Source organism: Gopherus evgoodei, chromosome 3 (genome assembly GCF_007399415.2).
Source record: "Gopherus evgoodei ecotype Sinaloan lineage chromosome 3, rGopEvg1_v1.p, whole genome shotgun sequence".
Classification (NCBI taxonomy): domain Eukaryota; kingdom Metazoa; phylum Chordata; order Testudines; family Testudinidae; genus Gopherus; species Gopherus evgoodei.
The window spans coordinates 99,579,618-99,606,216 of NC_044324.1; the positions used below are offsets into that span (position 1 = coordinate 99,579,618).

A 26,599-nucleotide genomic window follows, 5' to 3' on the forward strand; every position below is an offset into this window, starting at 1 on the left:
TTTCTTTTGGCCCAGTCTTCTAATTTGTCTAGGTTCCTCTGTAACCTATCCCTACCCTCCAGCATATCTACCACTCCTCCCAGTTTAGTGTCATCTGCAAACTTACTGAAAGTGCAGTCCACACCATCCTCCAGATCATTAATGAAGATATTGAACAAAACTGGCCCCAGGACAATCCTTGGGGCACTCCACTTGAAACTGGCTGCCAACTAGACATGGAGCCATTGATCACTACCTGTTGAGCCCAAAAATCTAGCCAGCTTTCTATCCACCTTATAGTCCATTTGTCCAGCCCATACTTCTTTAGCTTGCTGGCAAGAATACTGTGGGAGACCATATCAAAAGCTTTGCTAAAGTCAAGGAATAACACATCCACTGCTTTCCCCTCATCCACAGACCCAGTTATCTCCTCATAGAAGGCAATGAAGTTAGTCAGGCATGATTTGCCCTTGGTGAATCCATGCTGACTGTTCCTGATCACTTTCCTCTCCTCTAAGTGGTTCAGAATTGATTCCTTGAGGACCTGCTCCATGATTTTTCCAGGGACTGAGGTGAGGCTGACAGGCATGTAGTTCCCCAGATCCTTCTTCTTCCCTTTCTTAAAGATGGGCACTTCATTAGCCTTTTTCCAGTCATCCGGGATCTCCCCCGATTGCCATGAGTTTTCAAAGATAATGGCCAATGGCTCTGCAATCACATCCACCAACTCCTTGAGCACCCTCAGATGCAGCGCATCCGGACCCATGGACTTGTGCTCATCCAGTTTTTCTAAATAGTCCTGAACCACTTCTTTCTCCACAGAGGACTGGTCACCTTCTCCTCACACTGTGCTGCCCAGTGCAGCAGTCTGGGAGCTGACCTTGTTTGTGAAGACAGAGGGAAAAAAATCATTGAGTACATTAGCTTTTTCCACATCCTCTGTCACTAGGTTGCCTCCCTCATTCAATAAGGGGCCCACACTTTCCTTGGCTTTCTTCTTGTTGCTAACATACCTGAAGAAATCCTTATTGTTATCTTAACATCTCTTGCTAGCGGCAACTCCAAGTGTGATTTGGTCTTCCTGATTTCACTCTTGCATGCCTGAGCAATATTTTTATACTCCTTCCTGGTAATTTGTCCAGTCTTCCACTTCTTGTAAGCTTCTTTTTTGCATTTAAGATCAGCAAGTATTTCACTGTTAAGCCAAGCTGATCGCCTGCCATATTTACTATTCTTTCTACACATCGGGATGTTTTTTTCCTGCAGCCTCAATAAGGATTCTTTAAAATACAGCCGGCTCTCCTGGACTCGTTTCCCCCTCATGTTATTCTCCCAGGAGATCCTGCCCATCAGCTCCCTGAGGGAGTCAAAGTCTGCTACTACTTTCAGGTAGTTTATTCATAAAAGGAGAAAATCCTTTGATATACAATATTGACACACATATATCTATATCTTTTTGTAAAATAGTGATTATTATGAAATTTAGTTCCTAATTACAGAGTTTAAATATTACCAAGCAGAGTGTGTGTAATTACCACTTTCATGGTTTAAACCTAGGCCCTTTGGTACTGAACACACAGACCTTTACCACTACAGCAACTCTTCCGGGCCATGGCTATGTTTGTAACTTAGTACATTGTGGGGGGGTTTATCTGCCTTCAGCAATCTGCAACAAGGGACCCCTGATCAGTTCATAGACACCACATTGTTATCCCGCATTCAAGTCAATGTTATCTCCCATCTTTGTGGCCTCACAGCATGGTGCTGTTTCAGTATGAGCGCTTACCATTCTGCTCAATCACTGTTCTGTATGCATTCTGGGATTTTTTCGTGCTGTGAATTGTGAGACTTAGCGTCAAACGCTTTAATTCTCAAGATGCCTCTTGCTTTCATCCCCTCATCCTTCTTATGTTTGCAAACCAGCAGCATTTTCAAAGCAAGTGCTGCCAGAAAGGCAGCATGGGGGAAATTGGCTAATGCTGCACTTCTTATGATGATGAATGTAGCCAGGCAGCCGCATGCATACCTACAGTTGTGCAATGAGCTCAGAATCAGGAATACAAGGGCACCACCTGAGGAGGAGGAGGCTGATACTGAGCAGAACTTTAGAGCCCTGGCCTGCCCAATTGCAGGCATACCCCTGTCTACTTAGAAAGGGGAGAATGCCACCAGTGGCACTTTCTCCAGCTGACCAGCTTCATTGATGTACGGAAATCTAGAAGTGAAACAAGTCAGCTCTCTGTAGAAGCTGCCAGGGAAAAGTAGGCCAGCAGAGCCAGGAGCCACCCACACAGACAGCTCCTGCCCCTGTGAATCATTCCCCAGGGGGTGAGAGTTCTCACCCCAAGCCTTGGCATCCTTTAAGAGACAACATATGTAAAACAGAAGTGATTGCATTTTATTATAATATTTTTTTCCTGCTGGGAAAGCAGCTTTTATTAGCACTTCATTTTTACAAATACAACAGAGAACTGTGCCAGATTAACTTAATATGTGTGTGTATGTTTGGGAAGAGATACGAAGACATCTCTACATATAAAACAATACGTCTAGGTCTTCCAAGAACAATGGTGTAAGTAGCAGGCTCCCATTATAGAAAACTGAAATACTGATTTAAGGGACAAATGTCCAGTGAAGAGAGGCCCTTGTCTGTGTATTCTCAACTGTGCAAGTTGCTACTTTGAGCAGGGCTGCGGGGTGCTATTGTGCAGCCTTCCTGGCCAGATCCAGTTTAGCGTTGCAAAATGGAACTAAACACACATCGTCACAACATAGCGTTAAGGGACTGACAAATTCACAGAAGAGGGGAACTTCAGAGATAAAAGATCATGCTCCACTCTTCATTCACCTTAGTGAGCTAGAGCAGCAGGAAGAGGTCAACACCTCAGAACTGTAGGTTAAATTATGTAAACTGAGATACCTGAACACAAAGGGAGGAAACCTCAGAATTCCCTTGTGGTAAGGACAGATATCAGACAATTACAATGATTAAGACAAGGTCTTATTTGATACTTCAGTCAAAAAGGCAACAACCTTGTAATAAAAAAGGTGAATACGTGTCATTTTAAGTTAGTTGTGACAATAGAGAACACATTCCCTTTGTCAAAGCAAGTTACACAATTTCCTCTGCAAGATTCCCAAAGATATGCCTCACCAACTGACTCAGGATAGAACTCATGGAATCATGACAAGAGCAATAGTTGCCATTAGCCACCCCAGACACAAATTCCTGTTTCTTCTTTCCCTGGGTCAGTGTATCTTGGAGCAGTCAGTCCTTTTCAGGCAAATTACAGTCATCCTTCGACAGTAATAGATGTGTCCTTGCATAGTCCAGTTTAAATGGAAAGCTGAACGATTCAAATGCAGAGATGGTCAAAGCTGCAAGGCAGGTTTCTAAACTGGAGCACTGTGGATAAATTGGTAACCCCCTTATCAGCATTTGTACAACAATAGTTTACGTGGCACCCATTGTTGTGGGATCTTAAAAGAATTAATATGAGACATTCAAAATCCCAATAATAGAGACTAAACAACATGCTCCTCTGCTGCCAGCCTGCCTATGACTATCATGGCTACGTCTGGGAGCTACTGGCTGTTGCAGACATTTTTCATTTAAAAATTTTAGTACAGCATCAGTGACTACTCCTTCTACAGCATCAAAATCAACATTATAGTGCTTCAAAGCCTTCACTTTCTTGCTCGTTTCTGATAGGGGATAGTATGAGAAATTGGAAGCCAAAAGAAATTTGAAAATGCTGTGAAAGGGGTAACAGATAGAACGGAATGTTTCATGCAACCTTCTCTGTGGTATTGCTACTGTGATTCCATGGATTTCCTTTTATCTATTTCTGAACTTATTGGCAGTGTTACCAGCTGCCCTCTTCTTACCATGTTATGGGACAGGGCGGAAGGCCTGAGCAATTCTCTCTCTACTCTTCTCAAGTTTGGATACCTTAGTTAAGTGCCTTAATTTCTTTCACACACAATAATCCTTATTTATTTGTTTGTTTGATTGCCAAGAAAACATAGGGACTTAATTTTCAGCACTCACCAGGGGCCTGATGTTCACACTGGGTAATGACAAGAACAAGCAGTTATTGTTCAAATTCTACTATTCATGTCAACAGTGCTAATATGTTTTTCCCTCAGTTCTGGAATTCCATTCCCACAGCCTTTTTCCCAGTCTTGCTTTGAGCTTGATGTGGTGAGATGTTTTCAAATGATTCCTACATGGCATATGATACTTGAGTCTGTGGGTGCTAGCTGGGAGCTGATCTTACCACATGATGGAAAGGAGAGAATAACTCAAAGGTGCAGCACTAGCAGGCTGCTGATGGACTAAAGGTGTTACAAGGGTGTGGGTGCAGTAGAGTCAGCCTTGTTATTAACTTCATTTTCACAGCTTACAGGTCGAAAAAGGGGGTGCATAGCAAAAGGGAGTGAGGAGGAAAGCCAGACTAAAAACTGATGTTCACTTCTGCAGTCTGCATTTGCTTTGGACCACATTAGAGTTGCGTGTGCACAAAAGGCGCACACATTCTTTTCAAAAAGGCCATGGGAAAAGCCGTGCTCTTTTTTGAAAGGCTGGCAACCCCAGAGTTGGTTTGGCAGTGGAAGAGAACTGCAGGCTACCTTTGAAACAAAGAGGGAATGACTGTCAAATAATCTCAGGGCTCAACTGGAGCATGACCTTTGACTCAAATTCTCTTTTGTAAAACTTGAAAGTGTTCACTGCAAGATAAATCAAATACTGCAGTAGCATCAAATGGGGGATTCAGAGCTCGCAGCGTTTTAAATTATCTTCCTGTTTTGTAATGGATGTGTAGCATTTTAGGCCAGGCTTGACATGAGTAGTGGACATAGATGAGGCCTTATTTCTTGGATGACAGGAATAGGGAGGAAAATGAATCAGCAGGCTGGAAACAGAATGTCTGTAGCAGCTAAGATAAAGAGGGACACCCATTTCAAATGGACAAAACAACAAAACACACTGGGATATCTAAAGTTTCTGGGTCCAGGGAAAGATGCTGCAGTATTCCCACTTCTGCAGTTTGTGATAACAGATCAAAACGGTTGAAAATACAGCAGTTGTCTGCCCACCAAAACAAAAGTGCACCTCGTGTGTGGGGGAGGGTTTGAGTCACACAAGAGTGAGGCCAACCATGCAATGTTATCAATCTTATCTACATGTATTATCTCTCTAGTTACTATAAGTGGCTGTTGAAGGGGCGGGGGTTGCAGAATTGCCTTGTGTTTGAGGTTGCAGTAAGCTTGCCTTGGGGAGTGGAGTGCCAGTTCTTTTGAATGTCAAAAGGTGCTAATCCTAGGTGGAGGGAAGGAGAATGGTGGACCCTGGTATAGGCGGGAGGGGAGAATGGGGACAGAGAGCCCAAGCCCCCTGGCCTGGAGAGGAGAGAAGAATGAGGGTTTGCAGTGGTCCTGAAATAGGGGGGAATAGAGGAGTGGCTTGTGGAAGGTAATGGAGGAATGTAAGGCCCCATTGGTGTATGCAATGCCCTCAGCCTAGGGAAGCAATTCAAACCGCAGGATCACACATTTCATCTCCATTTGTCCCATCCTATATTTCCTCCAGGAACTGCTGCTTCTATTTTAGAGCTCATTATTTCTTCTTTGTTGCTCTGGAAGTGGAACTGGAGGATGTACAGGAAGATTATTCACTGGGGGCAGAATTTCAGAAAGAACTGACACTGAAATCTAGTGTTTTTATAGTCGTGACACTAGAAGTCCCAGTTAAGATTCAGAGCCCCATTGTGCTAGGCATTGTACATATACACACTAGGAGTCGGTCCCTACTCTTAGGTGTTTACACTCTAAATAGGTGGGGCACAGTGTCATAGGCACCTCTCCTCACTGCAGGTGGCGCCTCCCTTCCTGGCTGCTCTAGGGATTAGCTCCTTCTGCCTAACACCCTCTTCTTGCACTTCCCCAGTCTGCGTCTTGCTCTCTCACTCTGCGGCCCTCTCTTGTGTCTCAGGTGCTGCCATGCCTCATCTTTGCAGCTTAGCCCTCTGGCCAAATCATAAGAGTCCTCCCCTTCCAGGGTAATATCTACGTCTTCCTCACCATTCCAGACAGGTCTTAAGTCCACTGCCTGGCTGGGCCACTCCCTTAGTGGCTAGGACACATGGTCCCAAACAGCCTCCAAGTTCACTGCCCAGATTGTGCCACTCACTCAGTGGCTGGTAGGGGACCCCAGGCCTGCCCTCTACTCCAGGTTCTAATCCAGGGGCCTATTTCCAGCCGTGAAGGCCTGGACAACCACAAACCTTCCTGCCACCCCCTGGACTACCTCCTACCTTCTAGCCCACATACAGAGAGCCTCACATTTTGGTCACCATCCTAGAGTCCACGTGACTAGGCTTTACAATGAGTAAGTGTATAGATGGGATCAGGCAACCCCGTATTAGACTACGGATAGAACAGTCCTTCTGACATACTTGCACAGGGACACTGAACCCATTTAATCACAGACCCTAATCCCTTCACTGGCCTGCCTTCATAACAGCCTTCCATGCCATTCCACGCAAGACTGAGTCAGAGACTTACTCCACAGGCCACCTCCTGGCCACTCTGCCAGCACCTCCCCTACTTTGGGGCTTAAATAGTTTAGCAGGCCTGGTACACTAGGCTAAATTTCACTCACTTAAGGACAAAAAAATATATATATTGCAGAGTTTGCTCCATTTTGACAGTAAATAGAACAAACTGCCCAATCTCCTCAACCTGTTTGTTGTCCAGGGTCTTCTCGAAATCTTGTCCTCTCTTAGCTTTTGTGACTCAGTCCTCTTCTCTCTCTAGTCACTCCGTCATTCAGAAGATTCTCTTCATCAACTCGCCAACTGTCTGTGGGGATTTCACAGGGCTCTGTCCTGGGTCCCCTCCTCTTCTCCCTCTATACCTTGGCACTGAGCTGTTTTATTTTCCCTGTTCAGAATTAGCATAGCAGGAAGGCTAGTCTTGTTAGCCATGTAGTCGTTTCTTCTGCTTTGCTGAATTAGCATCTGTATTTGGAGGGGTTAGTGGGATTTAATCTTGATAACAAAAAGCGTTGAAAGTTGTATCTCCTTTCTGCTTATGTTCTTATATTGGCCCACAGTATTCCTTTTGACAATTCTACTGACAATAATTCTTTTTCAAATTTTATAAAATTCACTAAACTTTAAACCTCCAACAACTACATTGAATTTTGGTCTTTTTTAAGAATTACATTTTCTAGCAATGGCACAGCTGTTGAATGAGACTAGGAGAGCTGGCACTTGGGTATTTTACGACATCAGCTTAGTCCCACTGAGAGAAGAAGCCATCAAAATTTGATCTGGCCTTTGAGATTAAAAGCCCAGTAGCTAGTCAATAGACTACTTATTGATATTCTAAACTTAAGAAGGAGAACAGACAAAGTAAACTTACACAACCCCTTTGCGCAGACAGCATTTGAAAGCAGCACCATGCACATGGGAATATTGTGACTATCCAGCATTGAATGCAAAGGGCTGACAATGCCAAAATATCAGTCATTTTGCAGAAGACTGCAGAACAAAATGGGTAACAGAGGTAAAACCTATATATGACATTTAAGGCCTGCCAGAAAGCAATGATTCCATCTCACCAAAAATGTCAAGATTTTGAAATGTCGTTTCCATTCCAATGAGGAAAGGAAATGAATAATCAATATTTTTCATGAAAAGTTTATGAGAGACAAAGAGAGAGACCCCAACATAACCAATAGCCCATCTAGTACTTTGACCATACATGTGGGATGTGGAAAACACAGGCCTGCAAACCTGAGTTTCCTATTTGCTAAGTGATTGCCCCAAACCACCAGAGCAAAAAAAAAAATTTCAACTGGCTCTAATGACAATGCAGTCTTTCTTCCTAGGGTAAGTCAGTTTTTAGGACACTTAACTATGGATATCAAATTTGTTAATTAAGACACACTAGTTGGGTGGGAAGGAATTAATGGGTGCAGGGTTTCCAGGTTCAACAACTAGTAAAATTAGGCCAAATTCATTGGCTTAATGTAAAGTTTTGCTTGGGCTTTTCAGACTGTATCTGAGAATTTTGTGAAGAGAAGGAGGGACACAGGTCAACCCAAGCTAGCCCAAATCCTCCTAAAGGTTCACTTTCATAATGAAACCTAAGAACAGATATGTCCTGGTTACAAGGTTTCATTATGAAGGCTTTGCCTCGGTTTACATAAGACTTGATAACATTGTGAAAGACCAGATTCCTTTCCATTGATGTCAGCACTTCACATCTCACTGTAATTCTATGGTGTGACTAGATTTGATCTGCTTGGACATGTTTATGGTTCTGTACATTAGCTGTACAGATATTGAAAAGCCTCACCTTAATCATTTCCTCATAGGAAAGGAAGAAAATATTGAAGTCATCCCATTGTGTATACCTCCCTATGACATAGTCAAACCATAAGCTTCCCATAAACAAACCAAGAAACAGATGTTAATTAATAATCTGACCACTGCCTATTCCATGAGCTATCAGTGGGATGTTTGGGTTTATAAACTGGACTGGATGGACATTGTGAACTAATTGGCTGATTTCAGCTAATGTAATTATCTTTCCAAATTTAATTACACTCATGTTGGGATTACAAAACCTTTTTCCCCAGTCAGATCCCAAAATGCCACACCCAAGCCTGCTGTAAATATTAATGTAAAAATGAAAATACAAAATATGTGCTAGGTATTCAAAAATACTCTGCCATTCATCTTTCACACTCTTTCTCTCCCACCCTGTCTCTTCCCCCATTCTGTTTTTCCATCCTCCCTTTCTTTTCTCTCTTTTCCCCTTTCTGAAGCAGGATTTCAAACAATATCTCCACTTCACCCCATTGCAAGCCATGGCCACCCAGGAAAATTGTTACCAAAGTTCCAGTCAGTCACATTTATGCAATCCCACTGATAACAGAAGATTACACAGGGGTGTGGGAGATCATAATTTGATTTGAAGAAACTTCATTCCACTTGAACGCTAATAAATACAGTTTAGTACTTAAGTCTCAGACTGAGTTTACAGTGGTAGCAGTTATTAAAACATAAAGCAGAACTTTATCTGTAAACTGAGTATATGAAAAAAAAATTGAGACACAAATAAAACTCCCACAATACTATTTTTTCCAGTAATTTTTCTGAGTAAAACTGCAATCTCAAACTCAGATATCAGGTCGTAGCATCACCAGAATAAATTTTACAGTAAAGTGCTTTTCCCAGAAATTCTCGTCTAATTTTACAATGTTTATGAATGACATTTCCTTTTATCATAACAGCCTACACCTGGAAGATGCATCAGGGCCTAACGTTGGGACTGTGGGGCAGTAAAAAGGTCAATCAGACAATTATACTGAAAGCAGGACATAATCCGTTTTATTATGTACTGTAAGAACTTCTCTGATAAATCAAGATATCCTGGAACAACGTGGGTTACAGCTGATATATTTGTTCCAAAATCTATGGGTATCCAAAGCATTCTAATGAGAAACTCTTACACAGCAAAGGATTAAATCTGAATTTAAAATTTTGCAGGAAATGGATAAGTGGTTGTACACTAAATAAAAGTTCTGTAGTCTTTACATTATGGGGAACTAGCATGAATAGCTGCTCTTTGGCCTTGAGGGGCAAACGAAGGCAGGAATTATTGCAAAACTTCAAAGACAATTTCAAAGGCTCACTGAAACACTCAGCCAAACCCTTCATCCCCAGAGGGAGAGATTATAAACACCCACCTTATAATGAATATCCAAATCAGGGAGTGTCCCTCACCAAAAAGGAATAAGCTCTGGGGAAAGCCAGCTTTGAGGATTTTTGAAGACTCGCTGGGCACCAGGGGGAAAGTTTCAACCCCAAGACACATTTTCAGAAAGCAATGAAGAAACAGAAAATTAAAAACCATCATGGGCACATTTTTTATTATGAATTTATCAAACATTTTTTCCAGGTTTGAGGGCTGGTTGCAGGGGTGGATAGACACTGAATTTGCTGGAGTAAAGTGTGAGAGCCCATTTGGGTATGCTGACGCACTCTGGGATGAGGCGGAAGAGGCAGGTCAGCCCTGGCATCAGCATCATGAGAATATTGCGCACCGATACGTAGTTGTAGACGGGTTTCCCATCCACATCACGGAAGCGGTAGCGGCGGGCGAGGTCTGGGGTGAGCAGCACCTTGCCGCTGAGGCACATGATGGCGGGATCGGACGCCAGGCCCACCACGCACTTGCCGCTCACTTCGGGGCTCTCCGAATTGCCAATCATCTTCTGCAGCACCTCATCCCACGAGCCTGAGCCTGAGCCCTCGGCTTCCTTCAGCACCGCCTCAGTGCGGACAAGGCCGGGCCACAGTGTCACGCAGGCCACGCTGTAGGGGCGCAGCTCGACGGCACAGTCGGCAGCCAGGCGGTCACAGGCGGCCTTGCCCACACCATAGGGCACGTTGAACATGTAGCGCAGACCGCCGGGCGAGGAGATGAAGACGATGAGGCCGTGCCCGGCCGGCACCATGAGGCGGGCAGCGTAACGGGCGCAGAAGTAGTGGCCCCGCAGGCCTGCATTGTTGATCAGGTCCCAGAGGGCGGCCGGGCTCTCCCAGAAGGGCAGCCCCCGCTGAGCGCCGATGGCATCCACCCCGGAGAAGGCGTTGGCCACCAGCACGTCCAGCCGCCCGCCCTCCGCCTGCTGCAGCCGCTCGAACAGCGCTGCCACCTCCTCCTCCCGCGACGAGTCGCACACCACGGGCACGCAGCGCCCGCCCCGGGCCGACACCTCCTCCGCCGCCCGGAGCAGCTGTTCCCGGTGCCTGGCCGTGATGTACACGGTGGCGCCCGCCTCCGACAGCTGCAGCGCGATGCCCTTCCCTAGGCCCCGCGAGGCGCCGGTCACCAGGCACACCTGGCCCGCGAGCCGCCCGCCACTGGACATGCCGCCGCTGGCGCGGGAGGGCGCTGCCCGGAGTCGGCGCTGCTGCACCGCAAAGCAGGGAGAGTGCGGCCGCTGCAGCCCGGTTTTTAATCCCGCCTCCCCCGCGATGCAGCCAGGGACGCGCCGGAAGTTTCCAGCTCAGACAAGCCTCCCTCGCCTACAGCTAAACGCCGACCTGCCCCGCTGACACAAGGGGAGCGGCCCCTGCGCTGGAGACACCGCTTGGCTCAGGCCAGGCCCGTTCCCCCTGGCGCCGGAGCACGGCTGGGGGCTGCTGGGATCAGGCCTCCGCTATCCCCCTTCCCTGGCCGCACGGGGATGGGACAAGAAGGCTCCGAGTCAAAGTCCAGCCACCCAGAGCTCCTTGCAGGAGCACCACCCCCCCACCCCCGGCCCCACCCTAGCTGCGCCGTCACACCACGAGTGAATACTCAGACCGTGAAACCCCCGCATTAGGAAAGGCTCTACAGGCAGCACTGGAACGCATCCAACACTTTGAAAGGAATGACAGATTTGAGTTAATCCTCTACTATTTTACTACAGCTTCTGAGCTCCACCTTTGACATTTTTTTTTCTGCAACACTGATTCATGTGAAAAGCTGTAGAGGAAATAGAAGCAGCAGCTCCAGGTATATAGTGCATGACCATCACCCTGTGACACAATTTCTCATCTCAAAGACAACATCATAGATATAGGAGAACAAGAACGTTGCAATTGTTAAGGCAGTTATCAATTACACAGATACACTAGCCCTATAGAGTTGCTCCTATACAGAAAGGGTGGTTATTAGAATAGATACTAATAAAAACTGGTGGAAGAGTAAATAAGAGCCTTGGTAAGCCATACAGCTGTAACACATTACAGTTAAAACCTTGTGGTACTATTGCCACTCAGGAGCAAGTCACTATACTCTTCCATACTCCAGTAAATTGACCAGATTCCCCACTTTATTATGCTACATGGCTAACATAAGGCCCAACCTTATATCCCTGCAGGGTATAGAGTACACAACCATGAAGCCTATAAATAGTTACTAAAAAATTAACAGGACAAACTTATTTTTTTGGCAAGGTATAATTAAAAATGCTGAAAAATATTAACACATTATAAATAAGATGATTGAAAAGCTGTCTAAATGCATTTAAAGTTTCACATCCACGGAGTTCCAGAGAAAAGTAGTAAATAGGCCACCCTTTAAGGAATCCTCTCTGCTGTGAACAGTTGAGAAGCCTGGCAGCGAACCTTAAAAAGAAAATTAGATGCATTCAGAGAACAAAAAATACACTTAACATTTACCTTATGTAATTCTGAGCATTAAGTAATTTCAAAACAGTATTATAAATTAGTTTAAAAAAATTATATGTATTAAATAACTTTAACCTGAGTTAAGGTTACCTATTTCTTTCCATTATAAACCTTGCTTGCAGTTGCTTATAACTTTACCAAACTTTTAGACATTCACGCTGAAGTTTGTCCATGCTGGGTGTCTACCTTAGGCTGAGGGTTTAAATTTCAACTGAAAGAATGAGATTAGGGAAGTAGTTATTTTGCCTATACTAAAAAATTCATATAACCATTTTGTTGAGAAGCTCTAGCACCTCCATGTGGAGGGGGGCACCTGGTGTCAAAGAAGTGCCTTTTGTTAAGGGTGATTGCCCAAAAAGTTCACCCCAAATTTGGCCAAGTTATAAGCCACTGAAAAATTTGTTTGGATGTGCTCAGCAGAGGCCTATTAGAGTTCTAATCCATGGAGCACTGCATCACTAATGGTCTGGATGATGGGATGGATTGCACCCTCAGCAAGTTCATGGATGAGACTAAGCTAGGGGGAGAGGTAGATATGCTGGAGGGTAGGGAAAGGGTCCAGAGTGACCTAAACAAATTGGAGGATTGGGCCAAAAGAAATCTGATAAGGTTCAAAATGCTCAAGTGCAGAGTTCTGCACTTAGGATGGAAGAATCCCAGGCACTGCTACAGGCTGGGGACCAACTGGCTAAGTGGCAGTTCTGCAGAAAAGAACCTGGGGATTACAGTGGACGAAAAGCTGAATATGAGTCAGCAGTGTGCCCTTGTTGCCAAGAAGGCTAACGGCATACTGGGCTGCATTACTAGGAGCACTGCCAGCACATCGAGGGAAGTGATTGTTCCCCTCTATTCGGCACTGGTGAGGCAACATGTGGAGTACTGCATCCAGTTTTGTGTCCCCCCCCCACCCCCAAGGATGTGGACAAATTGGGGAGAGTCCAGCAGAGGGCAACAAAAATGATTAGGGGGCTGGGGCGCATGATTTATGAGGAGACCCTGAGGGAACTGAGCTTATTTAGTCCACAGAAGAGAAAGGTGAAGGGGAATTTGAAAGCAACCTTCAACTACCTGAAGGGGGGTTCCAAAGAGGATGGAGCTAGGCTGTTCTCAGTGGTGGCAAATGACAGAAGGAGGAGCAATGGTCTCAAGTTGCAGTGGGGGAGGTCTAGGTTGGATATTAGGAAAAACTATTTCACTAGGAGGATGGTAAAGCAGTGGAATGGGTTACCTAGGGAGGTGGTGAAATCTCCATCCTTAGAGGTTTTTAAAGCCTGGCTTGACAAAGCCTGGGCTGAGTTGATCTAGTTGGGGATTGGTCCTGCTTTGAGCAGGGGGTTGGACTAGATCTAGATGACCTCCTGAGGTCTCTCCCAACCCTAATCTTCTATGATTTGTACTGAAGGAGGAGAAAACAACCTGACTGGAAATCAGAGGGGCAGGGGAATGGTAGGACTTAAAGGGTGAAGAGCAACAGAGGGGGAGGGGGAAAGGGACAGACAGGAGATACAGGGGGAAAACAGTCTAGTCTAACCACTGAGTACACTCCCCTCCAGAACCAGGAAGTGAACTTAGGTGACATAAGACTATATTTCTCTGCTCTCAGCCAATACCAGCGTGAAACAGGCTGGTGATGTGTCTCTCTCATCCCCCACTGATTTACATATAAAACAACAACATATTGCTACAGCCTTAATCTTAGTGTAAACAAGATCTAATTAAATTCTCTTTACAGTTTCAGTTGGGTATGGTATTCTTTGTTTCTGAGAAGAGCTCAGTATTCTTTTCGAGAAAATGCTGTATACATGTAAAATATTATGTACATACACAAAGTTGCAAGCTTCACAAAACTGATGTAGGAAACTGTTTTTAAGAATAGTAGAATTAGTATATATATTTTGGTCATGAATATTTCTTTAATTAGAATTACAAGAACTTGAACCACATGAGTATAAGAATGTGTATTATTGTGTTTTAAAGATCTTACTTTTATCTGAAGAATAAACAGATGGGCATTTTGTTTTGGGGTGTTTTGCTGGAGTGTGAGGTGGAGAAATATGAAAAAAAGATCACAACACATCCAGATTATCAAATGTATATATCCAGAGTGGTTAAGACAAAAGATTAATTCTATTATGTTTCTGTGTATAGAAACTTTTCTGGAATACTTACAACTTTCTCCTCTGGTGAGAGCTTGCCATCTACAGCCACTATTTGGTACTGTTTATCTTTTAAACTACCCACAAATTTCCGAAGTAGTTTGAGACTGGTATCATCATTGCTTTGTTTTAACAGTTTCTGCATTTCTTGGGATGGACATCCTGGGTCAAATATTAGTAAACATAATGTTCTATTCTTCCTCTCTTCTATTCCAACAATAGTACGGCTATGCCCTAATTTCAAAACAAAATAATGACAGTAAAAACTCGCATAAGATACTAGGACGTCTTTTATCCCTTTATTGCTACAAGTAAAAAATGATAACATTTTATTTAACAAGCTATTTGCCAATGAAAAGTTTATTTCAACCAGTTCAAACCCCAAATCTGGCCTTGAGTTGACTAACAATTTTAATCTGATGGGAATTTTATTTTATATATTTCTCTTACTTATAACAAATAAGATAACAGGAAATAAATTGGGAAACTTCCTGCATACAGGGATGAAGGAGGCAGAGAATATGAAATGTCATTTGAAATAATACCATGTTATACAAATATAATAAAATTCTATACAAGAGATCAAGAAACTAGTACAGATTATGCTAACCTTGGTGCTGCATGTAGATAGGTGGTTTGGGGGTACACACAACCTTTGTACCACCTTCTCTGTTTGAAGAATAGTAGCTCAAAACCCATTCAAATAAACGAGGGTGTGTACCCAAGGGGCCAGTTGGCTTGTGAAAGTCAATGATTTGACACCTACAGGAGATTTAAGATGAAAACTCAGAGTATTATAGTAAGTCCAGGTTTTTTCTTTGAATGGTTTGTAGTGTCTAGTCTTTATTCTGTAATGTCAGATACACTTATCACTGCCTTTACACAAATAGTACTAGCAGTAGTTTCATAATTGCGTGGAACCAGAAACAGACCACAAACCCTGCTGGTCTGGAATGGCCTGATGACAGTTCAGCCAGATACCTTCATATTATGCTTAAATTTTTTTTTTTAAACTAGAGCAAAAGCTATACTTGAGAAGCAATGTGATTTCTATTGCCCAAAACTCTGAAAAAAAAATCCCTTCAGTTACAAATGTTCTATTCTTAGTCTCAGCACAAATTTGGGGAGTTTATGAAAATCCTTTCACCTTCACCTTGAGTTATCCAAAGTGGCAGGAGTACATCATATTTTAAGTTTGAGTAGTAAATTGAGACACACGCAAATCAATAACTGCACTTAAAACTTTTTTCATAAGACTAGACTTCCATTAGGAAGTGGCTGTGAAAGTTTTAATAAATGTGAAGCTTTACTTAAAGTGAGTTTTATGCATAGGCAGTATGGAATTTTACTAAGGCCTTGTCTATCCTGCCACTTATGTCGATGTAAGTTATGTTGCTCGGGGGTATTAAAAAACCGCACACCCTTAAGCCATCTCACATAGACTTAATGCACCGCATTATGTTAGCGGGAGAAGCTCTCCCGTCGACATAGCTTCCCTCTCTCATTGAGGTAGATTAATTGCATTGATGGGAGAGCACTCTCCCATCAACTTATTGTGTCTTCACCAGACTGCTAAATCGATGCCGCTGCATTGATAGTGGTGCCCATTTAGTGCCATAGTGAAGACATCCCCTAAATTCTAAGCTGAATAACTGCCTGCAGTTCTATGCAGATTCACAAATTGTGTGGTGCTTTAACTAAGGACTTCTCTATACCACAAAATTAGGTCAATTTAACTTAGGTCTTCCTACAGCCACCTCAGTAATTCAATTGGCTGTTGGTGTCCATACTACACTCCTTTTGCTGGTGAAGCGTATCCTCACCAGGAGCACTTGCACCAATTGAATTGGGGCACTGACAGCCGCAAAGGGCTCACACCTGGAACCTCCATGCACCTAAGGGTGATAGCTCCCAGCTGTGAGCTTAGTACTGGGCTCAATTTCACAGCTGTAAGATTGACATTCTCATCAATTTCATGTTGTTATTGTCTCTGCTCCACAGGGCTCTGAGCCTGGACAGCTGGTTTCCACCTGGGAGCTTTGCAGAGAGCTTTGGCTCTCAGTGCAGGGCAGCCTGGCTCACAGCTGTAGCTGTGAAATTGACAAACTGTAAGCCCTCCACTGGCTCAATTTCACAGCATGGCGCCTACCAGCCTGAAATTGACATTCTTGTCAATTTCACAGCTACAGCTGTGAGCCCCAAAAGCCACTTTAAAGGAACACAGTGTCTACAGGGACACTGTGTAGCCCTAACTACACCAACATAAGGGCTATACCTCTTGTGGAGGTGGGGTTATGAAGTCGGTGTAGTAGGGCATTTACATCGGCGGGAACAAGGCTGTAGTGTGTACGCTGACATAATTAGGTCAACGTAAGTTGCCTTATGTCACCCTAACTCTGTAGTCTACACTAAACTTCAGTCTTATGTGCATTTAAAGACCAGTCAAGTTTAAAGCCAATGAAGTTGCATAAGTTATACAGCTCCAAAAGCAGAGTGCCTGGTTCTCACTCTCATGGAAAGGAATTTAAAATAAGAAACCAATGGCCTAAATTGGTTTGAGTGTGCAGATATATAAAACACAGCACATGTATAGGCTAAGGATTTTGGCATCTCCACCACCTTCAAAGCTGATGTGATGTGAAGAGAACAGACAGAAGTGTGGTCAATTATTAGCTCTGTAATTATAAAATTAGACAAGCAATACAGTGTACTATCGTGTTACTGCTCAATATGTTTAGTTTGGAACTGAAAACATCCCTTATTTTTAAGACATTATTGAAAATCTTCACGTACTTTAATCTGAGACTGGTTAACAGAGAATAAATTTCACATGCTCCTATCCATGCCTTGGTACCATGTAATCTATTGTTGAAGTGAGATGCTCCTTGAGGATCAAAACCTTCTTTCCAAGCATCTTCAATCATGGACTGAATTTTTGGAATACAAGGAATTAAAGTAATATCTGAAACAAAAAAAGCAATATTAATCTTGCTGATCTCATAAACTGAAGCAGTCTCTTATTGCAAAAAATGCAACTAAGGGTATGACTTCACTACCGGACGGATCAGCAGGCAGCGATAGATCCAGTGGGGATTGATTTACCATGTCTAGTCTAGACGCGATAAATTGATCCTCGAGCGCTCTCCCGTCAACTCCTGTACTCCAGCTTGGCGAGAGGCGCAGGCAGAGTCAACGGGGGAGTGGCAGCAGTCAACTCACCATAGTGAAGACGCTGTGGTAAGTAGATCTAAGTCTGTCAACTTCAGCTACCTTATTCACGTAGCTGAAGCTGCGTAACTTAGATTGATCCCCCCCCCGCCCAGTGTAGACCAGGCCATAGTCTTAATCAGTGTTTCATTTATAAAAACAGAAATGATAGATAATAAAAAAGCCTTAATGTGTTACAAAATACATTTCTCTTTTTAGCTCTTTACTCTAAAATATTAATTTCAGTTGTGTCTCCTTCAGTATTCAGTCTTCTTGTCTCAAATTTGTTCCTGAAAATTTGTAGAATATCTGCTAACGATAAAGAAAGTATTTCATAGATATCACTAACCTATTAAGTATAGCAAAAAGTTTACACTCCCTGATTTCTAATTAATCAGAATGTTGTATGCAGAAGTTAACATTCAAAATGGTAACTCACTGTACATACCTCTCAAACAGTCGTTATACATGCTGTTGCTCAATAACGAAGAAAGCAGCATTTGAAAGTTCCTGTAGCCACAACCCCAACCTTTGTCTCCCAAAGATGAGTGGAAGTGATCCACTCCTGTAGAAAGCCATACGCGTCTTACATCTTTGATTTCATTTTGATAGTACCTGCAAAGTGCTTCAATGACTCCTAAAAGATAGGATATAAATATTAAGCCTACACAATGCACAAGTTAATATTCTGTAGGGGCAGGTTCTCTTTATCTAGGAGCAGGTTGAGAAATCAAAAAGACAGTACAGGTCAGAACTGATGAATGAGCATATAGCAGTCAGTTAAATCATGAACTTAGGTCATGTACAGACAGACAATCTGGCCATTTCATTTCTCTCCCACCCATCTAACTTGATGAATCAACATACTTCTGATATATTTTAAAAATCTGGCTGAGCTTTTCTGTTGCAGCCACATCAAGTGCCTTTTCTAAGATCAATATAGCATCATTGCATGAAAATATAACAGCATATGTATAATTGGTAAATTGTGAACTACAGAAATGATACAAGAGATGTGACTAACTACCACTAATTACGTGACAAGTAATTCCAACAGACAATGCTAACACTCTATCCCCATTATGTTATCCCTTTCAACCATGAACATCCTTATGGATACTATCGGTAATCCTCCCTCACTTCTTCCAGACCCTCATTTTTTTAAGGCAGTCCTTGAACAATTACTCACCAAGCAACATCCCCCAAAGTAATGTTCAAGAAAACAATGGCATAGAATTCAAATGTTCAAAAATTAGAAAAGTCACTCATTGTGGTGTGCCAAGTCTTTCCTTGCTGCATAACAATACTTTTCTTGGAAGTAGCTTTGCATTCATTTAAGTGCCTCATTTGTTGTTCTGCCACAAACATTACCCCTTAAAGTTTAAAAAGCATTGCAGTTCATCTTTAAGGTCTCAAATTTTTAAGACTAAAGTTGTTAATTCCAATTAATACAGGTGGAATTAAAAGCTAAATTTTAACTATCAAGGCCTAAATTGAAGTTTCTGTAAGCACTAGTTGCTAACTATAGCTGAGGTAACAAAACCTTGAACTCTGGTTTTGGCAGGTAAATAAAATGAATGGATTTTCAATGCCTTTTTAAAAGGCACTGGTAATTTTTAGTACACTTAACATACTGAACGTAGTTTAGGATCTAAACTTTAGCATATTAAATGCTAACTGCATTAGGTACTAAGTAAACATCTACCACTGAAGAATCTTTTCCTGGACCCTCCAATTAGGAGAGTTGAAGTTGTCACCAAAAGAATCACTGCTAGAAAACAAAAGTTGCCAGTAGGATAAACTTTCAGAGGTATAAAATGCAAGGAAGTGTTAAGGAAAAAAATACAGCTGAGTATAAAATAAGCCATTCTGGTACCATGTTGCTGTCTTTTCGCTATCATTGGTACATACTGTAACCATGCCACTGAGCAAGCACTACACTGTCTTCAGGAGAAAGTGAACGTTATTGGTGATGGAAGGTTAAATAAAGAACCTTATGGAATTAGCTGAGACCCTGCTAAACATAAACAGAAATGTAAATGACTCAACCTCAAAAAAAAGACATGAAAATGTAGGGGAAACCCTATTAGATCATGCGTAATCCAGACAAGCACGCAGAGGGCCAAATGGACAGACCAGATAGCTAGATTCCAAATTTTTAGGGCCATCGATCGCAGAAAGATGGGAACAAACAAGTCAGGAATGTGCTGGGCTTTACCTAATTAATAGCTAGTACAAATATCTAGGGATATCCAACAGCTCTGAATTAAGACTGAATCTTTCTCTATCTAGCTCAGGTTCTCGACCTGCGGCCCAATCAGCATAGAACTGTGACCCACGTGACATCCTCAGGGCTATGTAGGTAGTATTAGATGCAGCCCACAATGGTAAATAGGTTTAGAACCACCGGTCTAACTAAATACATGGTACAGAAACTGAGGTGAGCTACATAGTAGTAACTAGGCAGAATGAGAAGACCAACTACATGAGTAACAACAAGAGCATATTAGGCATAGCTGCAGTCATAGCAATGCCATCACCACAACTTTTGGTCTCTATCAATCTGAGCCGAAAAGATGAAAGGATCCATGCTCCTCCAACAACACAGGTTAAATACTGACCCGAGGTCTTTGTTTTCCCATCATCTACTCCAAAAGCCAAAGATTCCATCATGTCAGCTTTTCTCTTATGATATTCAGAAGGCTGCATCCTTCCCCTAGCTACTTCCCTTTCCATATTCTTTAGTGACTGCTGCTTGTAGCCTCCAGCACTATCCAATCCATATTGTCTCTGTTGAGCACAAAATATGAATAATTTTAATGGGCTTCTTCCTGCTGATTATCATTGTGAATAAAAAAGAATGCAATTAACAGGTATTGTTCTGAACAAATTTACAATGATTTGGAAATGCACTTAACATGGAACTAATTCTGCCATGTGGCATTTTGTGCTCTACTGCAGCTATGTCAAGCTTGAACTGATAACACCAGTCTGCCAGAAAGCACCTTTCTAAGTAAGCGTTTGAGTATTATTGGACTCTAGCATACAAAAATAAATTGCAACACAAGAACATTATTACTGAAATTTTTATGCTGATTTAAATTCATAAAGCCTACCATTGTTATGAGCTTTTACTGAATTTGGACCTCTCAAACTTCCATTCTCAGAGGAGTTAATTTTACATTCATACTTCATTATGTGACAGCTACTATACAGAGACATGACATAGCCACTTAATGCAAATAAATAAAATTAAATAATAATAATACTTAACATGTATCTAGTGCTTTGCATGATCAAAGCACTGTATAGATATTTAACTAATTAATTTTCAAAATATCCTTGGGAAATGATTCACATTTCACAGTTGGGGAAAATGAGACAAAAGTGAAATGACCTGCCCCAAAGGCTACACATCATGTCAGAGGCAAAGCCAAAATTAGAACCTAGTACCTCCTGACTCCCGAACTGCCCATTTCTCCAAGACCACATTACCTTTCCACAAAGGCAACTCTGAATCTCATCATGACTTAGAGACTTCCTAACAGAAGCATTTTCCCCAGCTTATTCATTTGTAGTGAGATTCTGACAAAGGTCACTCAGCCAATCAAAACAGTTGAGCTTTTTTCTTCTTATATACTCAAATTTCATTGGTCAAAAATATGTTAACGGTGATGTGGTAATGACTGTAGCAATGAAGTATGACCTGCTGATAGAGCTGCTTGACTAGAGTTTTTTGAGTTAGATACATGGTAGCTATGTTTATCCCACTCTAAGCCAGAGCTTGACTGCTTTTTATTATATTGCTAGTCATGTATTAGAATTTATTCTTACGCTATAGATAAGAAAAGCATGACTTTCTCTTTATATGGTACAAAATGCACTGCGCCTATAGTACATCACATCTGGGATACTACCAAATTTAATCATTTCAGGTTCAGCTCTGCCTGCACAATATTTATCACAGAGATACATAACTATGAAAAGCAAGACTATTTTATCAGTCATGGAGAAGGGCTCCAAGTTTCACCTTACTCAAATTAATCTGAATTATAATATGAAGTTATCAAAACAAAAATAATCTAAGTTTCTATTACAGCTGTTCAGTTTGTTATTACTGAATTGCTAGCAAATTGTGTCATAGGAAATTACCAGGCAAAAAATGTGAAAAACAGCAAGATACAACAGCAAGATACAAATAAAGAGTTATGTGGAGATGCTAAAGTGAGAATGCACAAAACACAACTCCAAGATACTCAGTTTGTGGTTGCAAAATTTTTCAGTGGTACCGTTTGGATGCCATGGAAAAAATGTACAGTACCTGCAGTTTTTGGAATTCTTCTCTTTCTTCTAATCCTTGCTGTCTGTCTTCTTCATTCTGGAGCTGCTGAGCCAGTACCAAATCACTTAAACATCCACCTGCATTTATATCTACTGGTATCATATTAAAAGAAGAGAAGATGCATGCACGTTTCAATAGGTTGACATAAATATATATATATATTTACCTATAGCAATGTGCTTGCATAGACATAGCTGGGTAGAGGATTAAATAGTGAATGCTAAGATTAAAATGTTTGCTTTCTGTATACTGACAACAAAAGAATTAAAGCAGACATTAGGCTGTGTGTAGAGTTCATTTTTGAGGAACTGAGTAGGTATGCCCTGGACAGCTATATAGTGAACTGTAAGGGACTCTTGTGAAGCTAAGGCATCTGTGGATTTGGGTTATGTCTGGATGATAAAGCATGTGAACTGAATTTGTCTGGAAGTTAACTAGTGTTTCCTTGTTTTTTAGTGATTGCATTGACAGGAAATACATTTGAGTGAACTTAACTGTAGGATAACTCTTTTTGGGAAGAATTCCCCTATTTTCCTAAGTTATTAACAAAAAACTTTAAACAGAATTGGTGTAGGTGTGATCTGATGCTATGGAGGATTACGGGCACTGTTACCTGACAAGCAGCACTTGTAAATGCTACCAAGAAGGCATCTTCTATGTCTGAAAAAAATTCTCTTTTAGTTTGCTAGAGAGGAGCCCCAGTCTGTTGGACTTTACTAGTTCCAAAAGACCAGGACTCCCACAGACAAACTTTATCAGATCCATGACAGGTTGGGTGGCATGGACTGAAAGCGAGAAACAAGAAACCTGGTGTCAGGGACTGAATGGGAATCTGTTAGAAAGCTACAGAGCTAGGGAACCAGAGAGGCCCATATAAGAGGACAGAAGTAACTGGTCAGTCAGCACCAGCTCCTACTCTTGGCAGAAAAGAACTGTGACTTTACCATAGGAAACCTATGTATGTGAAATTTAGAGTGTGTGTATTTGGACTGATATGTTCTAGGGAGTTGGAAAAAACATGAGGTAAACAAGGCTAGTTTTTTTAAGGGTCTCATAATAAATGCTTTAATTTTGCCTAATATGTACACTACATCTGTTTAGTGGTTCCATAAAAAAATAAATTGTGATGGTTTGCAGTAAGTGTAGTTTGTGAAAGTGACCTGTAAAAGGGAATTACAGGATTTTATCTCTCACTTATTGACTAAAGTTTAGTGTAACCTTAAGTTCAGCGTTGAGAGTGGCATCTGCCTAATAAAGTAAAAATTTTTCTTGTACAAACTTAGACAAATGCTTGAGAAGTTCAAACTATCTTTTTCTTGATTTGCTTGGGTACCCATAAATAAATATAAATGAAGTACAATACCAAGTTTTCATGTACCTTCTGAAAAGCGGTGCTCTTCTAAGTGCAAGTCCACATGTTCCTGGAGAATCTGACAGTTTGCACAGACAAGATCACACATTGGACATTCATATAGCTGTTGTCCATTTCCTGTATTTAAAGAAGAACTGATGAACAATGCTATTCTTTGGTATTTCATATGAAAAAAAAATAGTTGACAGTATACACCATATTCTGAGAGGGATATTCAAGCTGACAACAGTGATTAATTTTGTATTGACAACAAAATAATTTCCTACTAGATAACCCAATGAACTGTACAGAGTAATTATACTTAAAATGGATTTATATATAATTTGTATGTTAAGAAAATTAAACTCTTCCCATTTAAGCTATGACAAGTCTGTTGGTGGAAGGATTCTCTTTTTTTCTATCAAATAACTGTTCATCAAGAATAATATCCTGCCCCATTTAACTTAATGATCAGAATTTGTTACCAATTCTTCATTTCAGAGAGAGAATGTTTAGCTTGAAACATCCATTCAAAGGCAAAAGAAAGAAATGTCTGCTGTCAAGGGAAAAACCCATGTTTCCAAAAGAACAAGTGTCCAGCCCTACAGTTGTGAAACCAACATGCAAAGGAAAAACAAATCAGTTGGTAATTTTTCTGCTTTATTATGTATAAAAGAGGTGGGAAGTTTTACCTATCACCACCCAAAAGAGATTTTTCCTGCTTATTTTTTTAAGCTTAGAAATATAAAAAATATTATGATTGCCTACTGTTTTTGCTAAAGATCTCCTTGGAGGACCAGAAGACTGGAATGGGGAATTGCTTATTTCATTTACATATACAGGATACTGTGATGAATCTTTAACTTTTCTTATAACTTTTAATCACTTTTTTTTTATTTTAATGTGTTGTTAAAAGCAAAAATAGTTTTACAGAGTGACAAAAATTCACTTTCCTTTCTCAATTATCTTTCTTGGGACATACTCAATGTATATGAGAATTAATAAATGGAGCACTGTTTTTACAGGAAAATGGCGATGAGTGATGAGTGATGCTCACCATGAGTAAAAATTCATAACTGTTAGAGACAACTGTTAGAGACAAGGCCTTTTATGCTCCATGGACCTACATTCAGCAACAAAGGTACACAGCACTTTAAAATTCTACAAGGGCTTCTTTTAAGTGTGTGTGTCTGTATCTAAAATTAATGGAAGATGTACTCATCTTATACACAAATCAGCATAGTAGTGCCTCCCCCATCTTATTTTTATTAAATTCTAGCATATAATGTTGTCATGTTTTCATTTTTTTTCCAATGCCACAAATTTTTGTAGTAATGGTATACAACTACTGTAGAATTTGTCAGGAGTGAAGCTGCAGGTTTAGATAGTTTAGAAGGGGCTATTGTGGAAGCATGGAATACAGTTCGGAACTGTGAGATACGCACATTAGAAGAATGTTTCTGCTGGAATTTAATAGTTAATGTTGATATTTAAAGAGTCATCTTCAAGTGTGAGAAAGACACTAAGATTGATGGGACACACTCGGTTCATTTTTCAAGACAACCTTTGCTCCTATAAGGGCTAAAAATAACTTAGAAAAAAAAAGACAAAAATGAAAGCTAAATTCTGAAGCTCATATCTACATCAAGGGATTGATTATATGGCAAATCCTGAAGCCATGAAAGAACTGGCTACATAAGACCTTGAAACGCTTACAGCTCCCACTGCTCACTGTACTCTCAAACATCAGATTGAGATATACAGAGTTGGAGCTGTTGACTGGACATTGGAATATACGTAAAATGTTACTTTATAACAGATAAATGTATCACTGTTCCTTAGGACAGCTTTCTAAAACTGAAGACAATAATGTACTGCAGTCACTCCAAACACTTAGAAGAATCATTCCTGGCTGAGATGCCAGGACTAAACATATTTGAAGCTACAAGAAACTGAATATTGGTGTTCAGAATAGAACTCCATTTCAACTTTTAACTACAGCATAGCATTTTGACTATACTAAAATTAAGACTAGGGTTCCTGGATGCTCACTGTCTTCACCTTTGTCCCTTCTCTCTCCCAGGCTCATGCAGGACACTGCATCCACTCCTATAGCTTTCCCAGCTCTCTTCCTCAAGCTGAATGCCTTTTTCATCTCAAGCATTAAGTGTGCAGGAATAGCTTGATGGCTAAGTAGTACCATAACCCCAGTAAGTGTTGTACTTAGTATTCGGATACATACACATCATCCATAGCCAGCCCTCAAACAGTCATGCCCATGCTTAGCTTTAGGCATCATGGTGCCTTCAGCCATAGTTAAGCAGATGCAGGAGTACCGGGCAGGGGAGCCTGTCTTGCGTGAGCTGATTAACTGCTAAGAGCTTGTCTACACTTGGGGCGGTGTGTAGGCTACATGTAGCTACACCTGGCACGGTAAGGCAGGCAACATTCACACTTGCCCCAAGCCGCAGGGCAAGGCTCTGGCAGCGGGGCACTACTCTGCTAGATAGCCACGTGGGCGGCACGGCTCGGGCGCGTAGCGAGCCGTGTGTACAGGAGGGCTGGGGTGCATGGGTCTCTCTGCCTCACCGGCTGTCCATACCCGTGCTGGGGCGTGCGGAGCCGGGCTAGGAGCAGATCTACTCGGGACACGGAGCCCCACAGGCTGCCTGAGAAGAGACCCAGCAGAACAGGGGACCCGCCCGCACTCACCCGGGGCCGGCGGGTCCAGGAGGTGGCCATGCCGGGACCTCACGTGCGCCTCCACCTGGCGGCCCGAGGAGCCGGTCTCCCCGCAGAAGGGACACTGGGGCGGGCCGCCAGTGGGGGCGGGGCCCGGCTCGGGGTGCGCGCTGTCCACGTGAGCGCGCAGCTCGTCGTAGCCGGGCGCGGAGAAGGAGCAGAGCGGGCAGCGGGACTCGCACTCCAGGTGCGCGCGCAGCAGGTGGCGCCTCATCTCCGGCTCCGTGCGCAGCGCCTGGCCGCACAGCTCGCACAGCAGCATGGCGCGCGCAGGCCAGGGACCGGGACAGCGGCCGCTGATCACCGCTTCCCCTCTTCACCCGCAGGTTCCATTTCTGCTTCAAAAGCGCAGCGCATGCGCTGTAGGAGTCGTTCAGCCGCCTCACGTCATGACCTCACTAGAACCATCGCTCTATCCCTGGTCCCGAGAACTTCCGGTTTGAAGGGGTCAAGTTGTTTTTTTTCTCCCGTCTGCTACCTAGGCCCGCCCCTCACAACGGGCCCCTGCTCTCTTCTCTTCTCGGTGCATGATGGGACTTGTAGTCTTTTTAGGCAACGCCGGCTC

At 42.3% G+C, this 26,599-nt stretch overlaps 2 protein-coding genes across 3 annotated transcripts; both read right to left on the reverse strand.

The window, feature by feature from the left end:
- Positions 1-9,358: 9,358 nt before the first annotated feature.
- DHRS1 (dehydrogenase/reductase 1) lies at positions 9,359-11,025 on the reverse strand. Its single transcript, XM_030556175.1, has one exon. It carries the CDS (start codon positions 10,928-10,930, stop codon positions 9,938-9,940), a length of 993 nt encoding a protein of 330 aa, XP_030412035.1. The 5' UTR covers positions 10,931-11,025; the 3' UTR covers positions 9,359-9,937.
- Positions 11,026-12,083: 1,058 nt separating this feature from the next.
- Positions 12,084-26,306, reverse strand: ZUP1 (zinc finger containing ubiquitin peptidase 1). Of its 2 annotated transcripts, none has more exons than XM_030556174.1 (9): positions 26,005-26,306; positions 23,320-23,430; positions 21,921-22,030; positions 20,221-20,389; positions 18,048-18,236; positions 17,186-17,354; positions 15,003-15,154; positions 14,406-14,626; positions 12,084-12,173 (listed from the first exon to the last, which is right to left on the reverse strand). In XM_030556174.1, exons 1-9 carry the CDS (start codon positions 26,294-26,296, stop codon positions 12,126-12,128), a joined length of 1,461 nt encoding a protein of 486 aa, XP_030412034.1. In that variant the 5' UTR covers positions 26,297-26,306; the 3' UTR covers positions 12,084-12,125. The 2 variants fall into 2 exon arrangements, with proteins under 2 accessions (XP_030412034.1, XP_030412033.1); XM_030556173.1 differs by having other exon boundaries at positions 21,921-22,033.
- Between the last annotated feature and the right edge of the window lie 293 nt (positions 26,307-26,599).